This window comes from Staurois parvus, unplaced genomic scaffold (genome assembly GCF_062004578.1).
Source record: "Staurois parvus isolate SC_StPar_1 unplaced genomic scaffold, SC_StPar_1.0 ptg000355l, whole genome shotgun sequence".
NCBI classification, from domain to species: Eukaryota; Metazoa; Chordata; class Amphibia; order Anura; family Ranidae; genus Staurois; species Staurois parvus.
Genome location: NW_028318151.1, coordinates 1,457,173 through 1,479,215, shown reverse-complemented (window position 1 = coordinate 1,479,215; position 22,043 = coordinate 1,457,173). Strand labels below are relative to the sequence as shown.

At 40.1% G+C, this 22,043-nt stretch overlaps 1 protein-coding gene and 1 pseudogene across 2 annotated transcripts in view; one reads left to right on the top strand and one right to left on the bottom strand.

Annotated features, from left to right (window-relative positions):
• The window catches only part of MARCHF3 (membrane associated ring-CH-type finger 3), a 342,991-nt gene that overhangs the window by 97,894 nt on the left and 223,054 nt on the right, over positions 1-22,043 (bottom strand). For both annotated transcript variants that reach the window (XM_089684768.1, XM_089684769.1), the window contains one exon: positions 8-212. In XM_089684768.1, coding sequence (XP_089540894.1) covers positions 8-212 — 205 coding nt within the window. The remainder of the gene's footprint in view (positions 1-7; positions 213-22,043) is intronic.
• LOC149456597 (U2 spliceosomal RNA) lies at positions 12,206-12,307 on the top strand (annotated as a pseudogene).

The following is a 22,043-nucleotide window of genomic DNA, read 5'->3' as shown; positions in this document are numbered from 1 at the left end:
GACTGACCTCCACTAATGGTCTAGGCTTGCGTTCCACAGAGAACCTGAAGTGACAAAGTTCACAGTAGCTGGTGTTGGATGATGAAAGCCAGTGTTCCAGGCAGCTGCGGTGTATTGTCCCTAATGTTCCAGTACATTCACATGGAGAAAGGAGATCTTCTTGGTTACTTCCTTCATGGCATATTCTGCACATTGGCCGGTCATTGAAAGTGCTAAAAGACAAGCAAAATAATTTCAAAGGAATATAAATTACACTCTTTAAATGAAAAAGGTGTCCATGTACCAAGTTTATAACCCTGCAAGTCACTGACAATGCAAGTCGGTAACTTCATATTTTAATTTCATAGAATCTCACTGTGCTTACATTCAGCTAAATAATGTAACAGTATTCAGATCATTTTAGCTGCTTTTGATATGCGAATGGAGGCTTCATCAAGCTGAAGATCACAGGGATGTACCAATTTCCTACTTCATGACTAAGACTTTCCTTAGGAACCAACGGAAGCCTTAACATTTCTGCTGAAAGGTTATTGTGCTCATAGACGTTAGAGTCTTCTGTGTGATACCAACACGTTAGACAATGTGATACTTTGAAAGTGTATCTTTGATTTTAATACACGTCTACCAATCAACAGCCAAATAAAACACTGAAATGCATTACAGTTCCTTAGTAAATATATATAATTATTATACAGGATTTATATAGTGCCAACAGTTTACGCAAGCTTTACAACAAAAGGGCAGACAGTACAATTACAATACAAATTACCGTAATACAGGAGGATTCAGAGGGCCCTGTTCCTGAGAGCTTACAATCTAAGATATATATATACATATACACACATACATACACACACACACACACACACAAACAAATACACACATTACTGGCAAATGGTATATGCTTATCTTGAGTATAATAAGGATTTTATATTGTAATAATTACAAGTAAAAAATTATAATATAAGGCCTATCAAAAGCAGTGGACAGTTTCACAACTTTTCAACTTTTACCGTATCACTGCTCTATCAAAATAATGCCTCAATGTTCTACCAAACATGGCCAAAAGTTTCCCTTCAATTAACTGAAATATATTTGCAATGAATTAATGAAGGTTTCAACTAGAGATGAGCGAATTATTCAAAAATTCGATTCGGCTGATTCGCCGAATTTGAGGAAGAAATTCGATTCGATGCGAATTTATTCGCTGCGAATTTAACTTATAAAAAGGGTTTCTAGGCTTCAGAGAGCCTTTATATTAGTGCAGAACACTGTACCTTTAATTTAAATGCCCTTGGAGATGAGGAAGGAGAAGGAGAAGGAGAAGGATGAGAAGAAGGAGAAGGAGAAGGATGAGAAGAAGGAGAAGGATGAGAAGAAGGAGAAGGATGAGAAGAAGGAGAAGGAGATTGATGAGAAGAAGGAGAAGGATGAGAAGAAGGAGAAGGATGAGAAGAAGGAGAAGGATAAGAAGAAGGATGAGAAGAAGGAGAAGGATGAGAAGAAGAAGGATGAGAAGAAGAAGAAGGATGAGAAGAAGGAGAAGGATGAGAAGAAGAAGAAGGATGAGAAGAAGAAGAAGGATGAGAAGAAGAAGAAGGATGAGAAGAAGAAGAAGGATGAGAAGAAGGAGAAGGATGAGAAGAAGAAGAAGGATGAGAAGAAGGAGAAGGATGAGAAGAAGAAGAAGGATGAGAAGAAGAAGAAGGATGAGAAGAAGAAGAAGGATGAGAAGAAGAAGAAGGATGAGAAGAAGGAGAATTCCAAGCCGGCAAAAAGTGTATCTGCAGAGCTCCGCTATTTCTGACAGTTCTCTGACATTCACATTTACAGCAGTTGAAACATTGTATCTATTTGTTTCCATAAATGGAAACAAATAGATACAATGTTTCAACCGCTGTAAATGTGAATGTCAGAGAACTGTCAGAAAAGATACACTTAGCGGAGCTCTGCAGATACACTTTTTGCCGGCTTGGAATTCTTCTTATTTTCATCCTACTTCTTCTTCTTTTTCATCCTCATCCTCAGAAGAAGAGGATGAGGATGAGGATGAAGAAGAAGAAGAAGTAGGATGAAAATAAGAAGAATTCCAAGCCGGCAAAAAGTGTATCTGCAGAGCTCCTCTATTTCTGACAGATACACTTTTTCCCGGCTTGGAATTCTTCTTATTTTCATCCTACTTCTTCTTCTTCTTCTTCTTCTTCATCCTCATCCTCTTCTTCTTCTTCTGAGGATGAAGAAGAAGAAGTAGGATGAAAATAAGAAGAATTCCAAGCCGGCAAAAAGTGTATCTGCAGAGCTCCGCTAAGTGTATCTGCAGAGCTCCGCTATTTCTGACAGTTCTCTGACATTCACATTTACAGTGGTTGAAACATTGTATCTATTTGTTTCCATAAATGGAAACAAATAGATACAATGTTTCAACCGCTGTAAATGTGAATGTCAGAGAACTGTCAGAAAAGATACACTTAGCGGAGCTCTGCAGATACACTTTTTGCCAGCTTGGAATTCTTCTTATTTTCATCCTACTTCTTCTTCTTCTTCTTCTTCTTCTTCATCCTCATCCTCAGAAGAAGAAGAGGATGAGGATGAGGATGAAGAAGAAGAAGAAGTAGGATGAAAATAAGAAGAATTCCAAGCCGGCAAAAAGTGTATCTGCAGAGCTCCTCTATTTCTGACAGATACACTTTTTCCCGGCTTGGAATTCTTCTTATTTTCATCCTACTTCCTCTTCTTCTTCATCCTCATCCTCTTCTTCTTCTTCTGAGGATGAGGATGAAGAAGAAGAAGAAGAAGAAGTAGGATGAAAATAAGAAGAATTCCAAGCCGGCAAAAAGTGTATCTGCAGAGCTCCGCTAAGTGTATCTGCAGAGCTCCGCTATTTCTGACAGTTCTCTGACATTCACATTTACAGCGGTTGAAACATTGTATCTATTTGTTTCTTGTTTCCATTCCATGAAAAGAAGAATGAGAAGAAGAATGAAAAGAAGAAGAAGAATGAAAAGAAGAATGAAAAGAAGAATGAAAAGAAGAATGAGAAGAAGAATGAAAAGAAGAATGAGAAGAAGAATGAGAAGAAGAATGAGAAGAAGAATGAGAAGAATGAGAAGAAGAATGAAAAGAAGAAGAAGAATGAAAAGAAGAATGAGAAGAAGAATGAAAAGAAGAATGAAAAGAAGAATAAGAAGAATGAAAAGAAGAATGAAAAGAAGAATGAGAAGAATGAAAAGAAGAATGAAAAGAAGAAGAAGAATGAAAAGAAGAATGAGAAGAAGAATGAGAAGAATGAAAAGAAGAATGAGAAGAATGAAAAGAAGAATGAAAAGAAGAAGAAGAATGAAAAGAAGAAGAAGAATGAAAAGAAGAAGAAGAATCTTTTCATTCTTCTCATTCTTCTTTTCATTCTTCTTCTTTTCATTCTTCTTCTTCTTTTCATTCTTCTTTTCATTCTTCTTCTTCTTTTCATTCTTCTTCTTCTTTTCATTCTTCTTTTCATTCTTCTTCTTTTTCTTTTCATTCTTCTCATTCTTCTTTTCATTCTTCTCATTCTTCTTTTCATTCTTCTTCTTCTTCTTTTCATTCTGCTTCTTCTTCTTTTCATTCTTCTTCTTCTTCTTTTCATTCTTCTTCTTCTTTTCATTCTTCTTCTTCTTCTTTTCATTCTTCTTCTTCTTTTCATAAATGGAAACAAATAAATACAATGTTTCAACCGCTGTAAATGTGAATGTCAGAGAACTGTCAGAAATAGCGGAGCTCTGCAGATACACTTAACGGAGCTCTGCAGATACACTTTTTGCCGGCTTGGAATTCTTCTTATTTTCATCCTACTTCTTCTTCATCCTCAGAAGAAGAAGAAGAGGATGAGGATGAGGATGAAGAAGAAGAAGAAGAAGTAGGATGAAAATAAGAAGAATTCCAAGCCGGGAAAAAGTGTATCTGTCAGAAATAGAGGAGCTCTGCAGATACACTTTTTGCCGGCTTGGAATTCTTCTTATTTTCATCCTACTTCTTCTTCTTCTTCATCCTCATCCTCTTCTTCTGAGGATGAGGATGAAGAAGAAGAAGAAGAAGTAGGATGAAAATAAGAATTCCAAGCCGGCAAAAAGTGTATCTGCAGAGCTCCGCTAAGTGTATCTTTTCTGACAGTTCTCTGACATTCACATTTACAGCGGTTGAAACATTGTATCTATTTGTTTCCATTTATGGAAACAAATAGATACAATGTTTCAACCGCTGTAAATGTGAATGTCAGAGAACTGTCAGAAATAGCAGAGCTCTGCAGATACACTTAGCGGAGCTCTGCAGATACACTTTTTGCCGGCTTGGAATTCTTCTTATTTTCATCCTACTTCTTCTTCTTCTTCATCCTCATCCTCAGAAGAAGAATGAAAAGAAGAATGAAAAGAAGAAGAAGAATGAAAAGAAGAAGAAGAATGAAAAGAAGAATGAGAAGAATGAAAAGATTCTTCTTCTTCTTCTTCTTTTCATTCTTCTTCTTTTCATTCTTCTTCTTCTTCTTTTCATTCTTCTTTTCATTCTTCTTTTCATTCTTCTCATTTTTCTTCTCATTCTTCTTTTCATTCTTCTTTTCATTCTTCTTTTCATTCTTCTTCTCATTCTTCTTCTCATTCTTCTCATTCTTCTTTTCATTCTTCTTCTTCTTCTTCTTTTCATTCTTCTTCTTCTTCTTCTTTTCATTCTTCTTCTTCTTCTTTTCATTCTTCTTTTCATTCTTCTCATTCTTCTTTTCATTCTTCTCATTCTTCTTCTCATTCTTCTTTTCATTCTTCTTTTCATTCTTCTTTTCATTCTTCTTTTCATGAAGAAGAAAAGAAAAATGAGAAGAATGAAAAGAAGAATGAAAAGAAGAAGAATGAAAAGAAGAATGAAAAGAAGAATGAGAAGAATGAAAAGAAGAATGAAAAGAAGAAGAAGAATGAAAAGAAGAAGAAGAAGAAGAATGAAAAGAAGAAGAAGAAGAAGAATGAAAAGAAAACGAAGAAGAATGAAAAGAAAAAGAAGAAGAATGAAAAGAAAAAGAAGAAGAATGAAAAGAAGAAGAAGAATGAAAAGAAGAATGAGAAGAATGAAAAGAAAAAGAAGAAGAATGAAAAGAAGAATGAAAAGAAGAAGAAGAATGAAAAGAAGAAGAAGAATGAAAAGAAGAAGAATGAAAAGAAGAATGAGAAGAATGAAAAGATTCTTCTTCTTCTTTTCATTCTTCTTCTTCTTCTTTTCATTCTTCTTTTCATTCTTCTTTTCATTCTTCTCATTCTTCTTCTCATTCTTCTTTTCATTCTTCTTCTTTTCATTCTTCTTTTCCTTCTTTTCATTCTTCTTTTCATTCTTCTTCTTTTCATTCTTCTTTTCATTCTTCTTCTTTTCATTCTTCTTTTCATTCTTCTTCTTTTCATTCTTCTTCTTTTCATTCTTCTTTTCATTCTTCTTTTTCTTTTCATTCTTCTTTTTCTTTTCATTCTTCTTTTTCTTTTCATTCTTCTTTTCATTCTTCTCATTCTTCTTTTCATTCTTCTTTTCATTCTTCTTTTCATTCTTCTTCTTCTTTTCATTCTTCTTTTCATTCTTCTTCTCATTCTTCTTTTCATGAAGAAGAAAAGAAGAATGAGAAGAATGAAAAGAAGAATGAAAAGAAGAATGAGAAGAATGAAAAGAAGAATGAAAAGAAGAATGAGAAGAAGAATGAAAAGAAGAATGAGAAGAAGAATGAGAAGAGGAATGAGAAGAATGAAAAGAAGAATGAAAAGAAGAAGAAGAAGAATGAAAAGAAGAAGAAGAATGAAAAGAAGAATGAAAAGAAGAAGAAGAAGAATGAAAAGAAGAAGAAGAAGAATGAAAAGAAGAAGGAAAAGAAGAAGAAGAATGAAAAGAAGAAGGAAAAGAAGAAGAAGAATGAAAAGAAGAAGAAGAAGAAGAAGAATGAAAAGAAGAATGAGAAGAATGAAAAGAAGAAGAAGAATGAAAAGAAGAATGAAAAGAAGAAGAAGAATGAAAAGAAGAAGAATGAAAAGAAGAAGAAGAAGAATGAAAAAAAGAATGAAAAGATTCTTCTTCTTCTTCTCATTCTTCTTTTCATTCTTCTTCTTCTTCTTTTCATTCTTCTTTTCATTCTTTTCATTCTTCTCATTCTTCTTTTCATTCTTCTCATTCTTCTTCTCGTTATTCTTCTTCTTTTCATTCTTCTTTTCATTCTTCTTCTCATTCTTCTTCTTTTCATTCTTCTCATTCTTCTCATTCTTCTTCTCATTCTTCTTCTCATTCTTCTTCTTCTTTTCATTCTTCTTTTCATTCTTCTTTTCATTCTTCTTCTCATTCTTCTTTTCATGAAGAAGAAAAGAAGAATGAGAAGAATGAAAAGAAGAATGAAAAGAAGAAGAATGAAAAGAAGAATGAGAAGAAGAATGAAAAGAAGAATGAAAAGAAGAATGAGAAGAATGAAAAGAAGAAGTATTCCAGTACAGCAAAAAGTGTATCTGCAGAGAGCTCCGCTATTTCTGACAGTTCTCTGACAGTTCCTTCACATTTACAGCGGTTGAAACATTGTATCTGTTTCTGAATAAAAACATCTGTATCCTAAATGGAAACAAATAGATACAATGTTTCAACCGCTGTACATGTGAAGGAACTGTCAGAAATAGCGGAGCTCTCTGCAGGGACACTTTTGCCAGCTGATCGGGAAAAATCCGATTCGCGCACCCGAAGTATGCTAATATTCGGATTCGCCGCAAATCGAATTTTTCCTGAAATTCGAAACGAATTCCACTTCGCCTGGTTCGATTCGCTCATCTCTAGTTTCAACTATCCAGGTAATAGTACAGCTAGTAGTAGTACAGCTAGTAGTGGTTAATCACAATCAACTGGTCTTCTATAAATAGAGCTGAAGAAGTGGCTTGCATAAGCTGCAAAATCTCTTGAATTCGACTAACCACTACTCGCTCTACAGTGAGTATTTTATATGGTCAAATGTTCTCCTGTTCTCCTTAAAGGATACGATCATATTTATAAAAAATAAAAAAACACACATATTTTTGCAGGTAAAAAAGTTGTTTTTTTATTAGGAGCCTGAAAAGCATTGCACCTGTGATCAGCAGATCAGAGGTGCAATGCAGGACCCTGCAGACTGTCTGTGTAAGCTGTCTGCTCGTACCTCATACGTGCAAGCAGCTACATGACAGGAAGAAACAATGAATCACTACTACTAAATCCGATCCATATATATATATATATATATATATTCCATAAATATATATATATATATATATACTGTATATATATATATATATATAGGCACACACACAATATATGGGTACCTCTTAGCTAACTATGGTTACAAAACATAATGTAGGAACTCATACTTTATTTCACCCAAGCTGCAAATTAAGACCCAACTTCAAAGCCTCTTCCTGTTGCTCTCTATGCTAATCTCTGCTGAGATCTAAAGACCAATGATTTTCTAACACATCTAAATGTTGGCATCGATTTGCTGAGATAATTTACTTGTTTTGGATAAGGTATAGGTAAAACCTTTGTTATTGGGTTGTTATTGGGTTTTATTTTTTTACATGTGTGTCCTGTTAGGGATCTTTCCCTCATTTCCTGTTTTGGAAGAAAGGGAGAATTGGAAGAAAACCTCTTTAATGTGAGAGGAAATCATTAATAGGCAGTTGTCATTGGGTAGGTGTTCCTAATGGATGACTTTGCCCTAATACTGTTCCAGGGACACCAAAGTTTGGATTTATCTTCACTTTCTGGCTTGGTGAAAAAGGTCACCAGGAAAAACAGAGAGGGCGAATCTCCCTAGCAGAGACACAGCAGAAATAGAGATTTAGAAAAGTTTGAGTCCAAAAAATGTAAATGCAAGATAGTAGGCTTATTTGCATTAGAGAGACATATATTTAGTGATGGTGCTTGTGTAATCCAAGCTTGTAGTATGAGACAAAGATAAAGATTTTATGAAGAAAGGACACTTGCAACTTTGGAATCTATATTATACTTCTATTAATAATGTTTGAACTTATAGCTGTTCTCGTAAAAAGAAAAAAACTACACATTGTACTGAAAACCAAAATCTAGCAATAGTTCTACTTGTGAACTACCATATAAAGAAAATCTATTCTGTGCCTTCATCAATTGTCTGCAAAGTAAAATATAATAAGCATGCAACCTTGTAGGTCTTGTTTTCAATGGGAAGAAAATTCTTTGCGGTGCTGGAAAAGATTCCATTTTTAGACTTTACACTATGATTTATTCATTGGAAAGCACCCATTTTCCACATGCGTTTGGATAGTTTTGTTAAAATGCGATTGTATTTACCCAGCCAAAATAAATTCCCATTGTTAAATCTATCCCACAAAGAACGTTGTGCCATCTGAGAATCTGCTTACTTTAAAGCTGGGTTTCTCAACCAGGGTTCCTCCAGAGGTTGCTAGGGGTTCCTTGAGCAATCAGCAATTTTTGTCTCTCAGGTAAATTCCCACTGACACCATTGATCTTTTTAGCAATCTGTAAGGGGATAATTCTTTCCAATGACCACAAGTGTAAGGAGCATTCTTAGACCTCTATCACACTAATTTATCATTAATTGTAGATAAAGTCATTTTTAGCAGGGGTTCCCTGAGACTGGAAAGTTATGTCAAAGGTTCCTTTGCATTGAAAAGGTTGAGAAAGGCTGCTTTAACCACTTGCCCTCCTGAGGATTTGCCCCCCTTCATGACGAGGCCATTTTTTGCATTATGGCACTGCGTTACTTTAACTGACAATTGCGTGGTCATGCAAAGCTGCACCCAAATGAAATTTACGTCCATTTTTTTTCCCACGAATTGAGCTTTCTTTCTGTGATATTTGATTGCCTGTGTGTTTTTTATTTTTGCGCTATAAGCAAAAAAAGGCTGACAATTTTGACAATATTTTTTACATTTTTAGCTCTTAAAAATATCCAGTAAAATAATTTAAAAAATCAAATTTTGTCATAAATTTAGGCCAAAATGTATTCTGCGACATGTCTTTGCTAATACAAAATCTCAATACGTGTAAATTAACTGGTTTAAGTGAAAGTTATAGTTTACAAATGGCAGTATAAATAATGGGATTTTTTCTTTTCTACTAATAATGGCGGCGATCAGCAACTTTTAGCGGGACTGCAGTGGATTTTCTGACACTAGGGGGGAACTAACTTGGTGTCACTGACATCTCCAGTGACACCAATACAGTGATCAGTGCTAAAAAAAGAACTGACACTATACTAATGGCACTGGGCAGGAAGGGGTTATTGTGAGGGGCGATCAAAGGGTTAATTGTGTGCTGCGTGTGTTTTACTAGGGGGCGAGGTGTGTGTTCTTCACTGTAAGCACTGAACACTGTACGGTGCACAGCAATCCCGAGCAGTGTGCTCAAGCTGACAGGTAGGAAGATTGTTTGTAAACAAAACGATCTTCCTCCCTGTTGGAGATGCTTGATAATCACTGGGCGGCGGCGGGTAATTACCGGCTGGGACCCTGTGACTGACATTCGAGGGCGCAAATGGCGGTGCCGGTATGTACCGGAAATGCAAAATCACATATATATACGTGATTTTGCGCACAGGTGCCGCCCTGTAGCAGTATATCTGCTATAGGGTGGTCCTTAAGTGGTTAAAGCATCAGCATGATACTAGCTAAATTTTGAATATCCAAATTATGATTGTAGCACCCTCTAGTGTGCTACTAGAATAGTGTAGTGTATTGCAGGTAAAATCGCTGTGTATAACTCATGGTAACTGTGTGAGTCTGTGATTGAGGTGGGGTTATTGCAGGTCATCTGGATGACTTAACAGGTTGTGGCTCTATCACCTCCTCCTGACTCTGGAGGACCATAGAACCTTCCTGAAGTCAGTAAGCAGGAAGTGGTGGAGAGTAATCTGCATGTTTATGGGAGTCCGGCCAATCCCAGGTTTGGAGGCCCTGGTAGAGTGGTGGACTGGCTGATAAATATGGGAGAGTCAAGCTAACAGAGGAGTCGAGTGGAAGATAGACTGCTGAGGAGACTGTCAGTGCCTGAGAAGGGTCCCTTAGGTCTAGGGGGATCAGGAGGCTCAGGAAAATACATTCAGCAGTGAGACATGAGTGGGTTCAAGACCTGGAGCAGCAGGGAGCAAAGAGGACAGTGCGAGTGTAGCAGCACTCTCTGGGATCAAGAGGAAGGACTGCCAAAGGTAGCAAGCTTTCTAAGGACAGTGCTGGGCTCAATCCTTTATCCTTGTCCCCGGAGATATTTCAAGAGGCCAGAAGGGCTGGTGGTGTTTGCAGGGAGCAGCTCTACAGAGGAAAGAAGAAATCCCTGCATGTAGTTACGAGAAGTGCAGCTGATTTCTGAGGGGCTGCTATTCCTCACCCATAGAGGGCTGTTGTGCTGTTGCTATTGATCTGCATCGACTGACGGCTTTCAAGAAAAGAACAATCCAGGATCTGCCTTTGTACATAGGAAAGAAGAAGTGTCCCCTTTTCACTGATTCAAGCAAACTGGGTATCCCATAAATTTCCCTATCCAAGTTGATTTCCCCTAATAAAACAACAAAACCAAGCCCATGGACTGGTTACTGTCTCTTGGATGAAAGACTGTGTGAGAAATACTTGCTGCCTGGTTGTGCAGCGAGAAGCTTAGGGGTACCCACAACACAGCGACCCTCACGAAGGTAGTGCTACATGATCATATGAACCTTCACTGAAAAACAGTACTAAAGCAATACAAAGCAAATAAAAAAAAACGTAGGCAGTGTCACACACGCCGAATTAACCAAGATGAAATGCAGAGATGTATCTAAATGGGGAAGATCCTGGTGCAAGCTTTAGGGGTTCATGCACACAGATGTAAATATGAGCATATAGACATACAGCATAACATATGCCTGTATTTGCAGCACCTGGGAGCCCCAGCTGGTTCAGGAAATTATGCCTATACACATATGCCTGTTGTCACAGAGCTAGTCTTCCCCCCCATCCCCCAGTTCCTGCTTGCCACCCCCTACCCCCCAGCACCCCTCACTCTGTTGCTGCCAGCAATCTGCCCCCCTACCGAGGCAGCATCCTGCTCCTCTGGACGAGCACCAGAAAGTCTGCTCCCCTGCTGTGCTTGCATGTGGATTCCCCACATGCAGGCTCCCCTCCTGTCATCCCCATCCTGCTCTCCCGTGCTCCGTGCCCACCAGAGACAAAGGCCACGCTCCCTGTGTGGAGTCGGCGTCAAGCAGGTGGTGCCCGTTGTTATGGTAACCCAACGTCGCGTTGGGTTACCATGGCAATGAGAGTGCGCCCGGCTCCATATTTAATGCCAGAGCGGGCCCCCGGTCATGTGGTTCCTGGTTGCTTCCCCTACCAGTGTGAGTGAGGTCTGAGCTGCGGCCAGACCCCTCCACTGACCCCCCCCTCCCTCCCTCTAGCCTCCTCCCTCTAGCTTCCTCCATTGCAAGCCTGCTACGGATCTCTGCCTGTGTGGATTTAACCCTCTGTGTCCTGCATCAGTGAGTGGATTAACCCCAGCTTGCCCGGATCTCTGCCTGTATGTCCTGCTCCCTGCATCCAGTGAGTGGATTACCCCTTGCTGCCCGGATCTCTGCCTGTGCTGGACTGAGCCCAATTCTGCCCGAAAGCCTCCAACTCCTGTGGTACCCCCGCTGCTCTATCCTATTGAACCCGGAGGACTATCAGCCCCCTGCTGTCCCATAGTGCCATCTTGAGAACCCTACTGCATCGCTGTGTCTTGTGTTGTTCTGTGGACTAGCTGCCCGATCGTCTGTAACCCCACGAAACTCCCCAATAAACGCTCACATGGTGGGTTCCGTGCAATCTGTCTCCGCATGCTCTTTCTGCGCTCCTAGTTCATCACACCTGTAAATGCAGATACCAGATTTTACAGGTGCATGCATATGGGCTTGATTTTCTGAACAGGAAAGTATACTCGCATATAGCAGATTCTGCCAATACAATACCAAGGTGCAGAATTGTGCACTAGCTTACTCTCCTAGGTGTCACAAATACAGGTGCATTTTACGTTGTACCATATGCTTGTATTTCCATCCATGTGCATGGGCACTAAAGCAACTCTCTCACTAGATAGACAAAGTTTTAAAAGCCTCCCCTCCTTCCTGAACTGCCAATCTCCACTGTCTTCCAACACCACTGGCTTCTGCATCACACACACTTCTGGGTTTGTTAGCCCTTCTCGGCCTTTTGGCTAAGATCAAGTGTAGTATCTGTTCTTATCAGTGTCCAGTGGGGGTGCTACCGGCCATTCTGGCTGTTGTATAGTACCCTCACTGGTATGATGGGGGTCCGGAAGGCTGGACCGGAGGGACAGAAACCAGGGAGCGCCATGATTCGTTCTGGGGCCTTGGGAGTAATTCCTCTGGGAAAGCTGGAAAGACCCAGTACCTCCTGGTTTGGACGGATCTGCCTTGGTCTGGCCTGGGGCTGAGGACGCAAAAAGTCCGCAAACTCAGTGCCCCCTGGGGAAGACGCTCTCAGGGGTGTCACTAGTAACACTTGGGTGTGGGACCCCACGGTGTGAAGATGACACATGGCCACTGTTTTTCACCTCTTTTTGCACAGCGCCCTAAGGACCAGGTCTTTTGGCTAAGTCCAGGGCAATTTTTGCTACGGGCCTCAGGGCCTGGTCTGTGCACAATTCGGCACGGTACCACTTTTTTATTTTTTCTTTTCTATTTATTTATTATGCACTGCCACGTTTTGTCACTTTTTACTTTACTTATGTGTGTGTTTTTCCACGGATGGAGGGTGTGGGTCCTCGGGCCTACCCTGAAGTCTAGGGGGAGAATGTGTGGCCTTTTGGTTCCTTCCTCCCCTGATCCCTAGGGGGTTTTCTCTTCGAGAGAACCCCCTGACCTAGTACTGGATGTCCGGCTTCGGCTGGGCATAAGGAACGGTGGTCCACCAGGCCTTTTGGCCAGGAGGACCAAATGGGAACCTTGTCCCTGTCAGGAGCTTCGTGCCCCGGGGGATCAGGGTAACGGTTCAACCCCTTCGGGGGTAGGACAAGCACACCCCTAAGTGCACTTTTTCGTGTGGTGTTCGCACTTGCACTTTTTTTGTGATCACTTACGGGTTTTTCGTTGTAGTTTGCACGTTTGCGGACTTAAAAAAAAAAAAAAAAAAAAAAACTTCTGGGTTTGTTAGCTGTCTGATCCCCTGATGTACGCTGTGGTTTCTTCAGCTTGCCGCTACATCACTCCTGTGTCCTGTAGTGATGTAGGGGTCAGCAAAATGAACCACAGCAGGTAGTGGGGAATAAAGCATTTGACACCTTCAGAAGATATTTTAGAAGTCTTTTTAAAACACACCATGGTGCAGATTGCAGAATTTTTCTCTTCTGTTCTCTATGTGCCCTGTTCATACCACTAATATCACATTGCAGATTTTTTCTGCGCAGGAATCTCCAATGTGTAAAAAAAAACTCACTGAAGGGCACATGAAAAGTGATGTCTCTACAAGTGAAATCTGCACGTCAATTTCCATCAGTTTTTCTGCACATATGGTGTGAATGCAGTTTTAGTGGTGACAGCATTGCTTTAAGGCTGAGCTCCAGGAAAACAGCTGAATGCACAAATGAAAAATGAGTGATTTTATGTCCATGGGTTTTTTATTTCTGTCCATTCATTTCTGAGATTTACCAAGTCCTGCCAGACAGTACAGCCAGGCCTGGAGACCTAAATTTTATCTGTATGGTTAAGTAATACACATAGATATTGTCCCAGCCGCCATCCTGAATAAAGTCCAATGGGAGCGTCAAACAAATATTCATAAGTCAAAAGCTTTTAACCCCAACCCAAGCTTTCTAAATAACAGGACTCTTAAATTGGCCTAATCACGAGATAGATGCCTCTATGCTGCACAGATTCAAGGTGTGTTGCCTGTCCTGAATCATTCCCAGTGAATATGCCAACATATGCATACTACTGGGAAAACTTGAGTCCTGAAGAAGGAGGAGTTGGTTTTACACCCAAAATGTGCTGGATGTTTTTCTGCTGTGAACCAATTTTAGCATTCAAAATTTTTGAACTATTGGACATTTATTTAGCACTCTCATTAGACTGCATATATTTGGCTCTCAGTTCTCCCCCTTTTCTAAGAGGCTTCCCTGTTTTCTAGAGTGATGTCAAACTGGAGCTAGTAAGCCCAGTGATAATTCAACTTACCCATAGAAAACCTGTATCCCGCGCCTTGTTTTCATCATTTCCAGCCTATGATTGGACAGTGAAAGAGAAGCAACAGCTTTATAAGCTCATCTTTTGGTCACTCAGCTCCTTTCTTCTGCCCACAAGATCTTTGCTATCACTTTAGCACTGTAGAACAATTGACTGACTCCTTGCATTTATCCCCTCTCCCAGTCTGAGTCTGCTGTACGGAGCACTGAAAGAGGCTGATACCAAGTCAAATTCAGACACTTACACTAGTTGCTTCCAAAGTCATGTACTGATTATCCAATGAGCATATATTTAAATGAAATTGAGCTTTTTATCTGCCTGGAGTTGAGCTTTAAGCTGGGACTCCCTTATATTACATACAAGAACCTTTGACTCTCTTGCCTAGCCCTTGAAGTGTACATTACTAAACATCAAACCAGCAGATTATCACAGGGAGAACAGTAAGTAAATGTAGGTTTGAAGTTCAGGGACAAAACTTCTATGCAAAGTTCTAGTGGTAATGGTAGTTCTGTAGAATTTTCTGAGGCTGGCCATAGAGGAGTAAAAAAAAAAAAACAAAAGTTCTGTTGAATGAAAAATGAAAATGGTGCATACAACTGTGCCATCATTTGTTTAATTTTTCTAAAACAAATCCATCAGGTTAGATCAGGGACTTTTGATTTTGGCACAAAAATCGTGCATCGCAGCTGGCACACTAGTGATGCGAAAAACAAGAATTTTTGTTCGGTTTTCAACTTGTCTATGTCCTGCTTACATTTCTGGGGTTAATTATCAGGGCATGCTACACGGAGATGGTGCACCCTCAGCAACCAGCTTAGATTGTTTTGGAAAAGGTCCACACTTGTTTCATAGGGATCTTTCTGAAAAAACAGAAGCCAAATACTGACAGGTGTCAATGTAAAACAAACACAAAAAAAACACAAAATAATATAAAAAAAAATAGGATTTTACAGACAGACAATAGCAACTTAAAAAAAAGAAAAAAGTTGTCCTTTTGACTGGAGTTCCTCTTAGTCTTTATTAGAGAAGAGCACATTAGTAGAGTCACTTTAAAGAGATAGGTCTTGGGATAAGGGTACAATGATATGCCAGCATACAGCGACCCTATTCATTCAGGCTCTGAATTCTTCAGCTTGTATGGTAATGTGTTTCCATTAATGGTGTTTTTCCACTTTAGTAGTCACGGTCGGTTGAAGGCATGTCATCTAGAAACTGGGCCAACTGAGATACTTTTCTGCATAAAAAAGTATCTTCTTACTGAATTGCCACACTGGTGTCAGCAAAGCCTCTAATGTCATTTGACATCTGTGCAAAAGAGCTTAAAAGACCTCAGTTTCTCAGTGAGCCAAAATCAGCAATGAACATGTTGCAGTAAGATTAAAAAAAATCTCAGAGGTTCAATGAAATAAAACATTTTACTTTAACATCACAATAAAGAGCTGGAGTAGAATACCTATCAGATTCCACCAAGCACATATGAGAGTATAACGCAAATATACTGTATGTGATTTCACAGTAGCAATAGAAGTATAGTTAATCATTTGCTGAACGAGGGTAAACAGCTGTCTGTGTCACAGTGCTGACATTTATGAGCTATAATATTTATCAGAGTAGATATAGGCTACTATGAATGTCCCATAATTGGACAGTGCTGTAAAAGATGGCATCCAGTTGCCTGATATTGCTGAGGCATATTTATCAGGAAAGCACCTCTTCTCGGACAGCAGAGTATCTGAGATAACAAAGAGTGGGATAAATGTCTGTTCCTATGATGAGGCTAGGTAACAATCTTATCCAAGATAACTACTTCCTAGAACACTGGAGCAGGTTCAAGAGTCAATGTAGTCTCAACAGCACATGGCTCAATCTTAAGCAGCCAATCTTTGGCCTTTTCATGCCATGGCCACTGCATAAAGCTGTAGGCTGTCTAACGATAAGGACAGGCTATACCACTTCATCAGATTCTAAAGGCAACTCTTTTTTGGGGGCAAAGTATTGTAAGGTTCTCTCCACATCTCCCCAACTACACTCACCGGCCATTTCATTAGGTACACCTTGCTACCCGATGTAGTCTTGTGCTGCTGTAGCCCATTAGCACAAGGTTCTACATATTGTGCATTCAGAGATCATATTCTGCATACCTTGGTTGTAATGAGTGGTATTTGAGTTACTGTTGCCTTTCTATCATCTTGAACCATTCTGTCCATTCTCCTCTGGCCTCTGACATCAACCAGGCATTTTCCTCCACACAACTGCCACTCACCTGGATATTTTCTCTTTTTCAGACCATTCTGTGTAAACCCTAGAGATAGATGTGCGTGAAAATCCCAGTAGATCAGCAGTTTTAACTATTTAGACCAGCCTTTCTGGCACCGACAACCATGCCACGTTCGCAGTCACTTAAATTCCCTTTCTTCACCATTCCAATGCTCAGTTTGAACTTCAGCAAGTCGTCTTCACCGCGTCTAGATGCCTAAATGCATTGAGTTGCTGCCATGATATTAGCTGATTAGCAATTTGTTTTGCCAAGCAATTGAACAGATGTACCTAATAAAGTGACAGGTGAGTGTAAATCCACATCTGTCCATTCTTCTACACACTACTGAATAAGAAGGTGGTTCCTCAAAGCCTGCTTCAGTGCTCTCCTTTCCTACAGTGTACAAAATCAAACACTGCACTGTTTGTCAGGAATGGAGCTTTGTGTCTTGGTAAGGTTTTATTACATGGGTTATGCAAGAAGTATTTGAAACATGCCCTGTGATTGAAAGAATGGGCAGAATGCTCCTGGTGGGAATTTATCTATGCAATAAACTATTGAAGCTCTAACCCCTAAAGTGGGGCACTGATGCTTGGGTTCCCCAGTTCCTGTCAGCAACCTACTAGGCAGTATCACACTCTCTAACACCTCAATCAATGCTGAAAGAAGGGTTGTTTAGTCCTGCAACATGCCCAGCACAGTATGACCACAGCAACAATACTAATAAACCATGGCAAAACCAAAGCAATAACAAATACATACAGAAATACAGCTTTCATCAGAGATAATATCAGAATTATGTATAATGGGTACCCAACAACCTGGTTCAAGGGTGTACTTCCACCAGAAGTATATGGACAATCTGTATGTATAGCCTGTACTGGGTTTTAGTTACAGTACTTGTTGTGGTTATGCTGACATCTTTTGACTATTCTTTGTATTATATGTTATTTTCTGTATTTCTTCCTTCCTTCTTGTGATGTAATTTCCTTTTCCTTTGTGTAGGCTTCTGTAATCTTTCCTTCCACAAGACACACACACTGGGGCTAGGAAAGCCAATATTCCTTTTGACTGTGTTTCTCAACCTTTTTTCACTCAAGGCACCCTTTAAAATTATGGACAATCCTGAGGCACCCTTTAACCACTTGAGCTCCAGAGGATTTAACCCCCTTAATGACCAGGCCTCTTTTTGCTACTCGGCGCTGCACTAATTCAACTGATAATTGCGCGGTCATGCAATGCTGCACCCAAACAAAATTTACGTCCTTTTTTTCACACAAATAGAGCTTTCTTTCAGTGTAATTTGATCACCTGTGCACTTTTAATTTTTCACGCTATAAACAAAAAAAGGCCAAAAATTTTGAAGAAAACAATATTTTTTATTTTCAGCTATAAAAAATATATAGTAAACTCAAAGTTGGTTATAAATTTAGGCCAAAATGTATTCTGCTACATGTTTTTGGTAAAAAAAAATCCCAATAAGTGTATATTGATTGCTTTGTGTGGAAGTTATAGCGTCTACAAACTATGGTATAGATACTGCAATTTACGCCATTTTTCTGCTATACAGCGCTGCGCTAGTTTAATTGCGCGGTCATGCAATATGGTACATAAATGAAATTTACATCCTTTTTTCCCTCCACAAATTGAGCTTTCTTTCGGTGGTATTTGATCGCCTGTGCGGTTTTTATTTTTTGCGCTATAAAAAAAAAAGGCTGACAATTTTAAGGAAATAAAAACAATATTTTGGACTTTTTGCTATAAAACATGTCCAGTAAAAAAAAATGCAAAAATCAAATTTAGTCATAAATTTCTGCCAAAATGCATTTTGCGACATGTCTTTGCTAAAAAAAAAACCCAATACGTGTAAATTAATTGGTTTACGTGAAAGTTATAGCGTTTACAAATGGCGGGAAAGATACTGGGATTTTTAGTTTTTTTTTTATACTAATAATGGTGGCTATCAGCGAATTATGGCGGCGATCAGGGACTTATGGCAGTGACCAGCGACTTATGGCGGGACTGTGGCGGACATTCTGACATTGGGGGGTACTGACTTGGGGTCACTGACATCCCCAAAAACACTAATACAGTGATCAGTGCAAAAAAAAAAAAAAAAAACTGACACTGTACTAATGGCAATGGGGAGGAAGGGGTTAACTTTATTTTGCAGGGAAGGGTTATAGGAGTGAGGGGAGTGTTTTACTAGGGGGCGTGTACTGGGCGGGACAAGGCTGATCGAGAAAGAGAAACTGTTCTCTCGATCAGCTCATCCTCGAGCTGACAGGGAAGTGACAGACAGCACAGCTACTGCAGCTGTGCTCTCTGTCACTGTTTGCCGCCGATCGCCGGGACATAGTTGCTAAGGAGCGGCTGTGACCCGGCGACTGACATCTGCGGCGGTGATCCGCGGGACAAATAGGGCGGCGGCGCGCCTCGCGCGTGCCCCCTATTTGTTTACAAAACACACGTTTTAAAACGTGGTTTTGCCTGCGAGTGCCGCCCTGCCGCCGTATATGTACAGTGGCTGGGCGGCATGCGGTTAAAATTATGGATAATCTTGAGGCACCCCAAAATAAAATGGGGTGCCTCTAGATTGTCCATAATTTTAAAAGGGCACCCTATTCTAAAATGTGAAAAATTATTCTAATAGTTGTATATAACGAGCAACATCCACACATGTAGGACACCCAACATTAAAGGTGATTTATTCTTCCAAAGCAAATATACTTTTGCACACTGGTACTGACTAGTATTCCAGTGTTTCTCTTCTCCCTCAGTTTTTCTCCATCAGTGAGCTAATGTGACCCCAGCACTGATAGAGGGGCAGGGGAGGGTCAAACTAGGATGCTGTGCAGGCAGCTGACATCCTCCTTATCAAATGATGTCATTGGTTGTCAGGATGTCGGCGGCTAGAAGGTTGTGATGGCGCACAATGAAAACCTGTGGCTTTGTGTAACTAAAAGACAGGCTTGTTCCACCCGCTGGCTTTTATACAAGTTTTGGGCAATTTGTAGACATTTTGAAAACGCACCCTTGAAGAAACCTCAAGGCACCCTGGTTGAGAAAGGCTGGTATAAAACATTTTCATATCAATGTACCACATCCTCTTTTATTGCCACAGCATTCTGCATGCAATAAAGACATTCATGGATTCCAAGTGTTTGGTGGGTTCAGCTATCTGCCAAAGATTGTCTGCAGTGAGTGTCTCTTTATATGCAGGCCAGGCATAGAGGTCTCAGGAAGGGATAGTCATTATCTAACAACAACTGTAGTCAGAATAAAGGGGCAAAGTTCAGACCTCCTAGGCCCTGGCTTAAGAGAGATACACACGGGGATATAAAGACACAGTATAGTATACAACATACATCGCTCCCCAACAACAATAAATCAAAAACCCTATAGTTCATATAGTTCAGAGCAGGAAGTGTGCTGGTGCAAGCACTTTATTTGCGAGTACAGCTAAATTTTTTATTTTGGCTTTTAATGAAGAAGTTTATGCTATGAGCCTATTCTCCTTTTACACTTTCCTGAATGAGACCTTCTTTTTCTTGAGTGCTTATGAGGACTTAAGAAACGGGATTTCTCTATATTTGAGCATTGTTACCCTGTGCTGTTCGGCCATTTTTTTAAACAAGTGGTTAAACAAATCTGGTGATTCAGTTGTACTACTGGGGATCATTGTGAAGGGTGTGATGCACAGGCACTTTACCACATTGGATGTGAAGATTTTTTGTCATTTTTATCTCACTTTGTGGAAGATTTTGTTTAAACACTGAATGATGTAAGGAGTTGTAATTGGTTATATTTAATATAAATAATATATATTTGGATTGATTATGCACAATTCATGTATTTTTCACTGTATTATTTATTTGATTTGATTATTGATGTATTGATTACACATATTTATTTATTTGCACTGCATGATATTATTATTTGCACAATATAAATTATTAGGTTTTTTTAGTTATTCATTTTTGGAGAGCGCTGTATGTTGTATATAATATTCTTGCAATATTATATATGATATTTACAATATACAGCAACTTGGTTTGAGGGGTGGCACAGTCCCTCCCTATCAACCTCCCACTATAAATAGCTGCTGGCGGCTGGCGTTGAGGCCCAGAATTTATGATGGAGTGCTCAAAACAGTTGACACTGATGTCAAGCTAAAGTTTTACCGTGTTTTACCCACATTAATACATAAATAAAGTATATTATCTCATTTTAAACTGTTTTGTATTCTCAAACAAGAAAGGGGAAATTATGCTTAGAACAAATCCATGATAGTACCAGAAAAGAGGGGGTGTTGCAGAAATGTAGCAAAGATGGTGTTCAAAGGACTCTCACCACTCTGGAGTCTGTCAGGAGGATTACTCCCCAGAGACTAGTCACTAGATACAAGGGGCAGATACTAGCTCTTGCAGCATACTGAGCCTTGTGGTCCCACAGTAACACAGACCTGGGCACGACAACGTCTGCAGGGTCCCACACAGGCAGGGAGGAATGGAAATGTTTTACTACCATTTATTTTACACAGTCCTCTGACTGCAAACATGTGGGCCTTGTGAGCTCCTGTACATGGCCCGTGGGGCTCACACACAGCAGTTACTATGGCAACAGCAATCTCTGGCCAGGTGCAGTGGGAGTCCTGTGTGCTCTATGTCAGCCCAGCCTGTCCTGTATACACACACACACATATACACACCACCTCTTTCTTCTGTTCTATTACATCAGGTTGTATCCAGAAAACTAGGCTTTACAATATCTTCTCTCCTCCGGAACTGCCCAGCTTTTGGAACTTCTAGTCCCAAACAGTCTCTCTCAGCACAGCACTGTCCTCCCTGGGGATTTCATTCCCTCCATCAGCACTGGCAGCTCCTGGGTTCTGTAGGCAGGCTTCCCCTAGGCTGTGGCTGCAACTGAAAGCAATCACAGTGCTCTCCTGTTGGGCAATAGGTGGCATCCATGGTGGCCACAGCTGAAGCCAGTTACAGAGTCCTCCTCATCTCTTTTCTCTCTCCCCTGGTCCACCTGCTCAGTATACTTGTGGCTGGGAAGGGAGATGACAGCGGCAGCAGAGTGGGTGGCCCTGTGAGTGCCCAAGCTGTTTGCCTGCAGTGACAACAGTGCCCACACTGGCCTGCACTGATTTGATTGTTTAATTTTTACTAAAAGCAAAGCTGTAGTAAAATAGGGTTACAAAGCTGGAAGCTTTAGTTTGAGGGGTATCATGACCCTGATGAAGTCACGAGGTGGGCGTGGCGCAAAGTGTCGGTACGTGGGGAGGAGCTTCCGGTGACGTCATTTCCGGCGTGGGGGCCATATTGGATCACCCTGTTGAGTACACCCATGAAGTACACCCATAGCATGTGGTAAAAAGCTGGAAAACTCGTGGGCAAATGTGAGTGTAATACTTATTGTCGTTTTAAATTTAATGCAATAAAAACCGGTTGCACTATGGAGGGTCTCTGTTTGTGTCTTATCATGATCCTTTGAGGAGCTGGCTGTTAGTCCGTTGGAGGATGGAGACGTGAGGGGAAAGCCTGAGAGGGACCCATTCTGATAGGA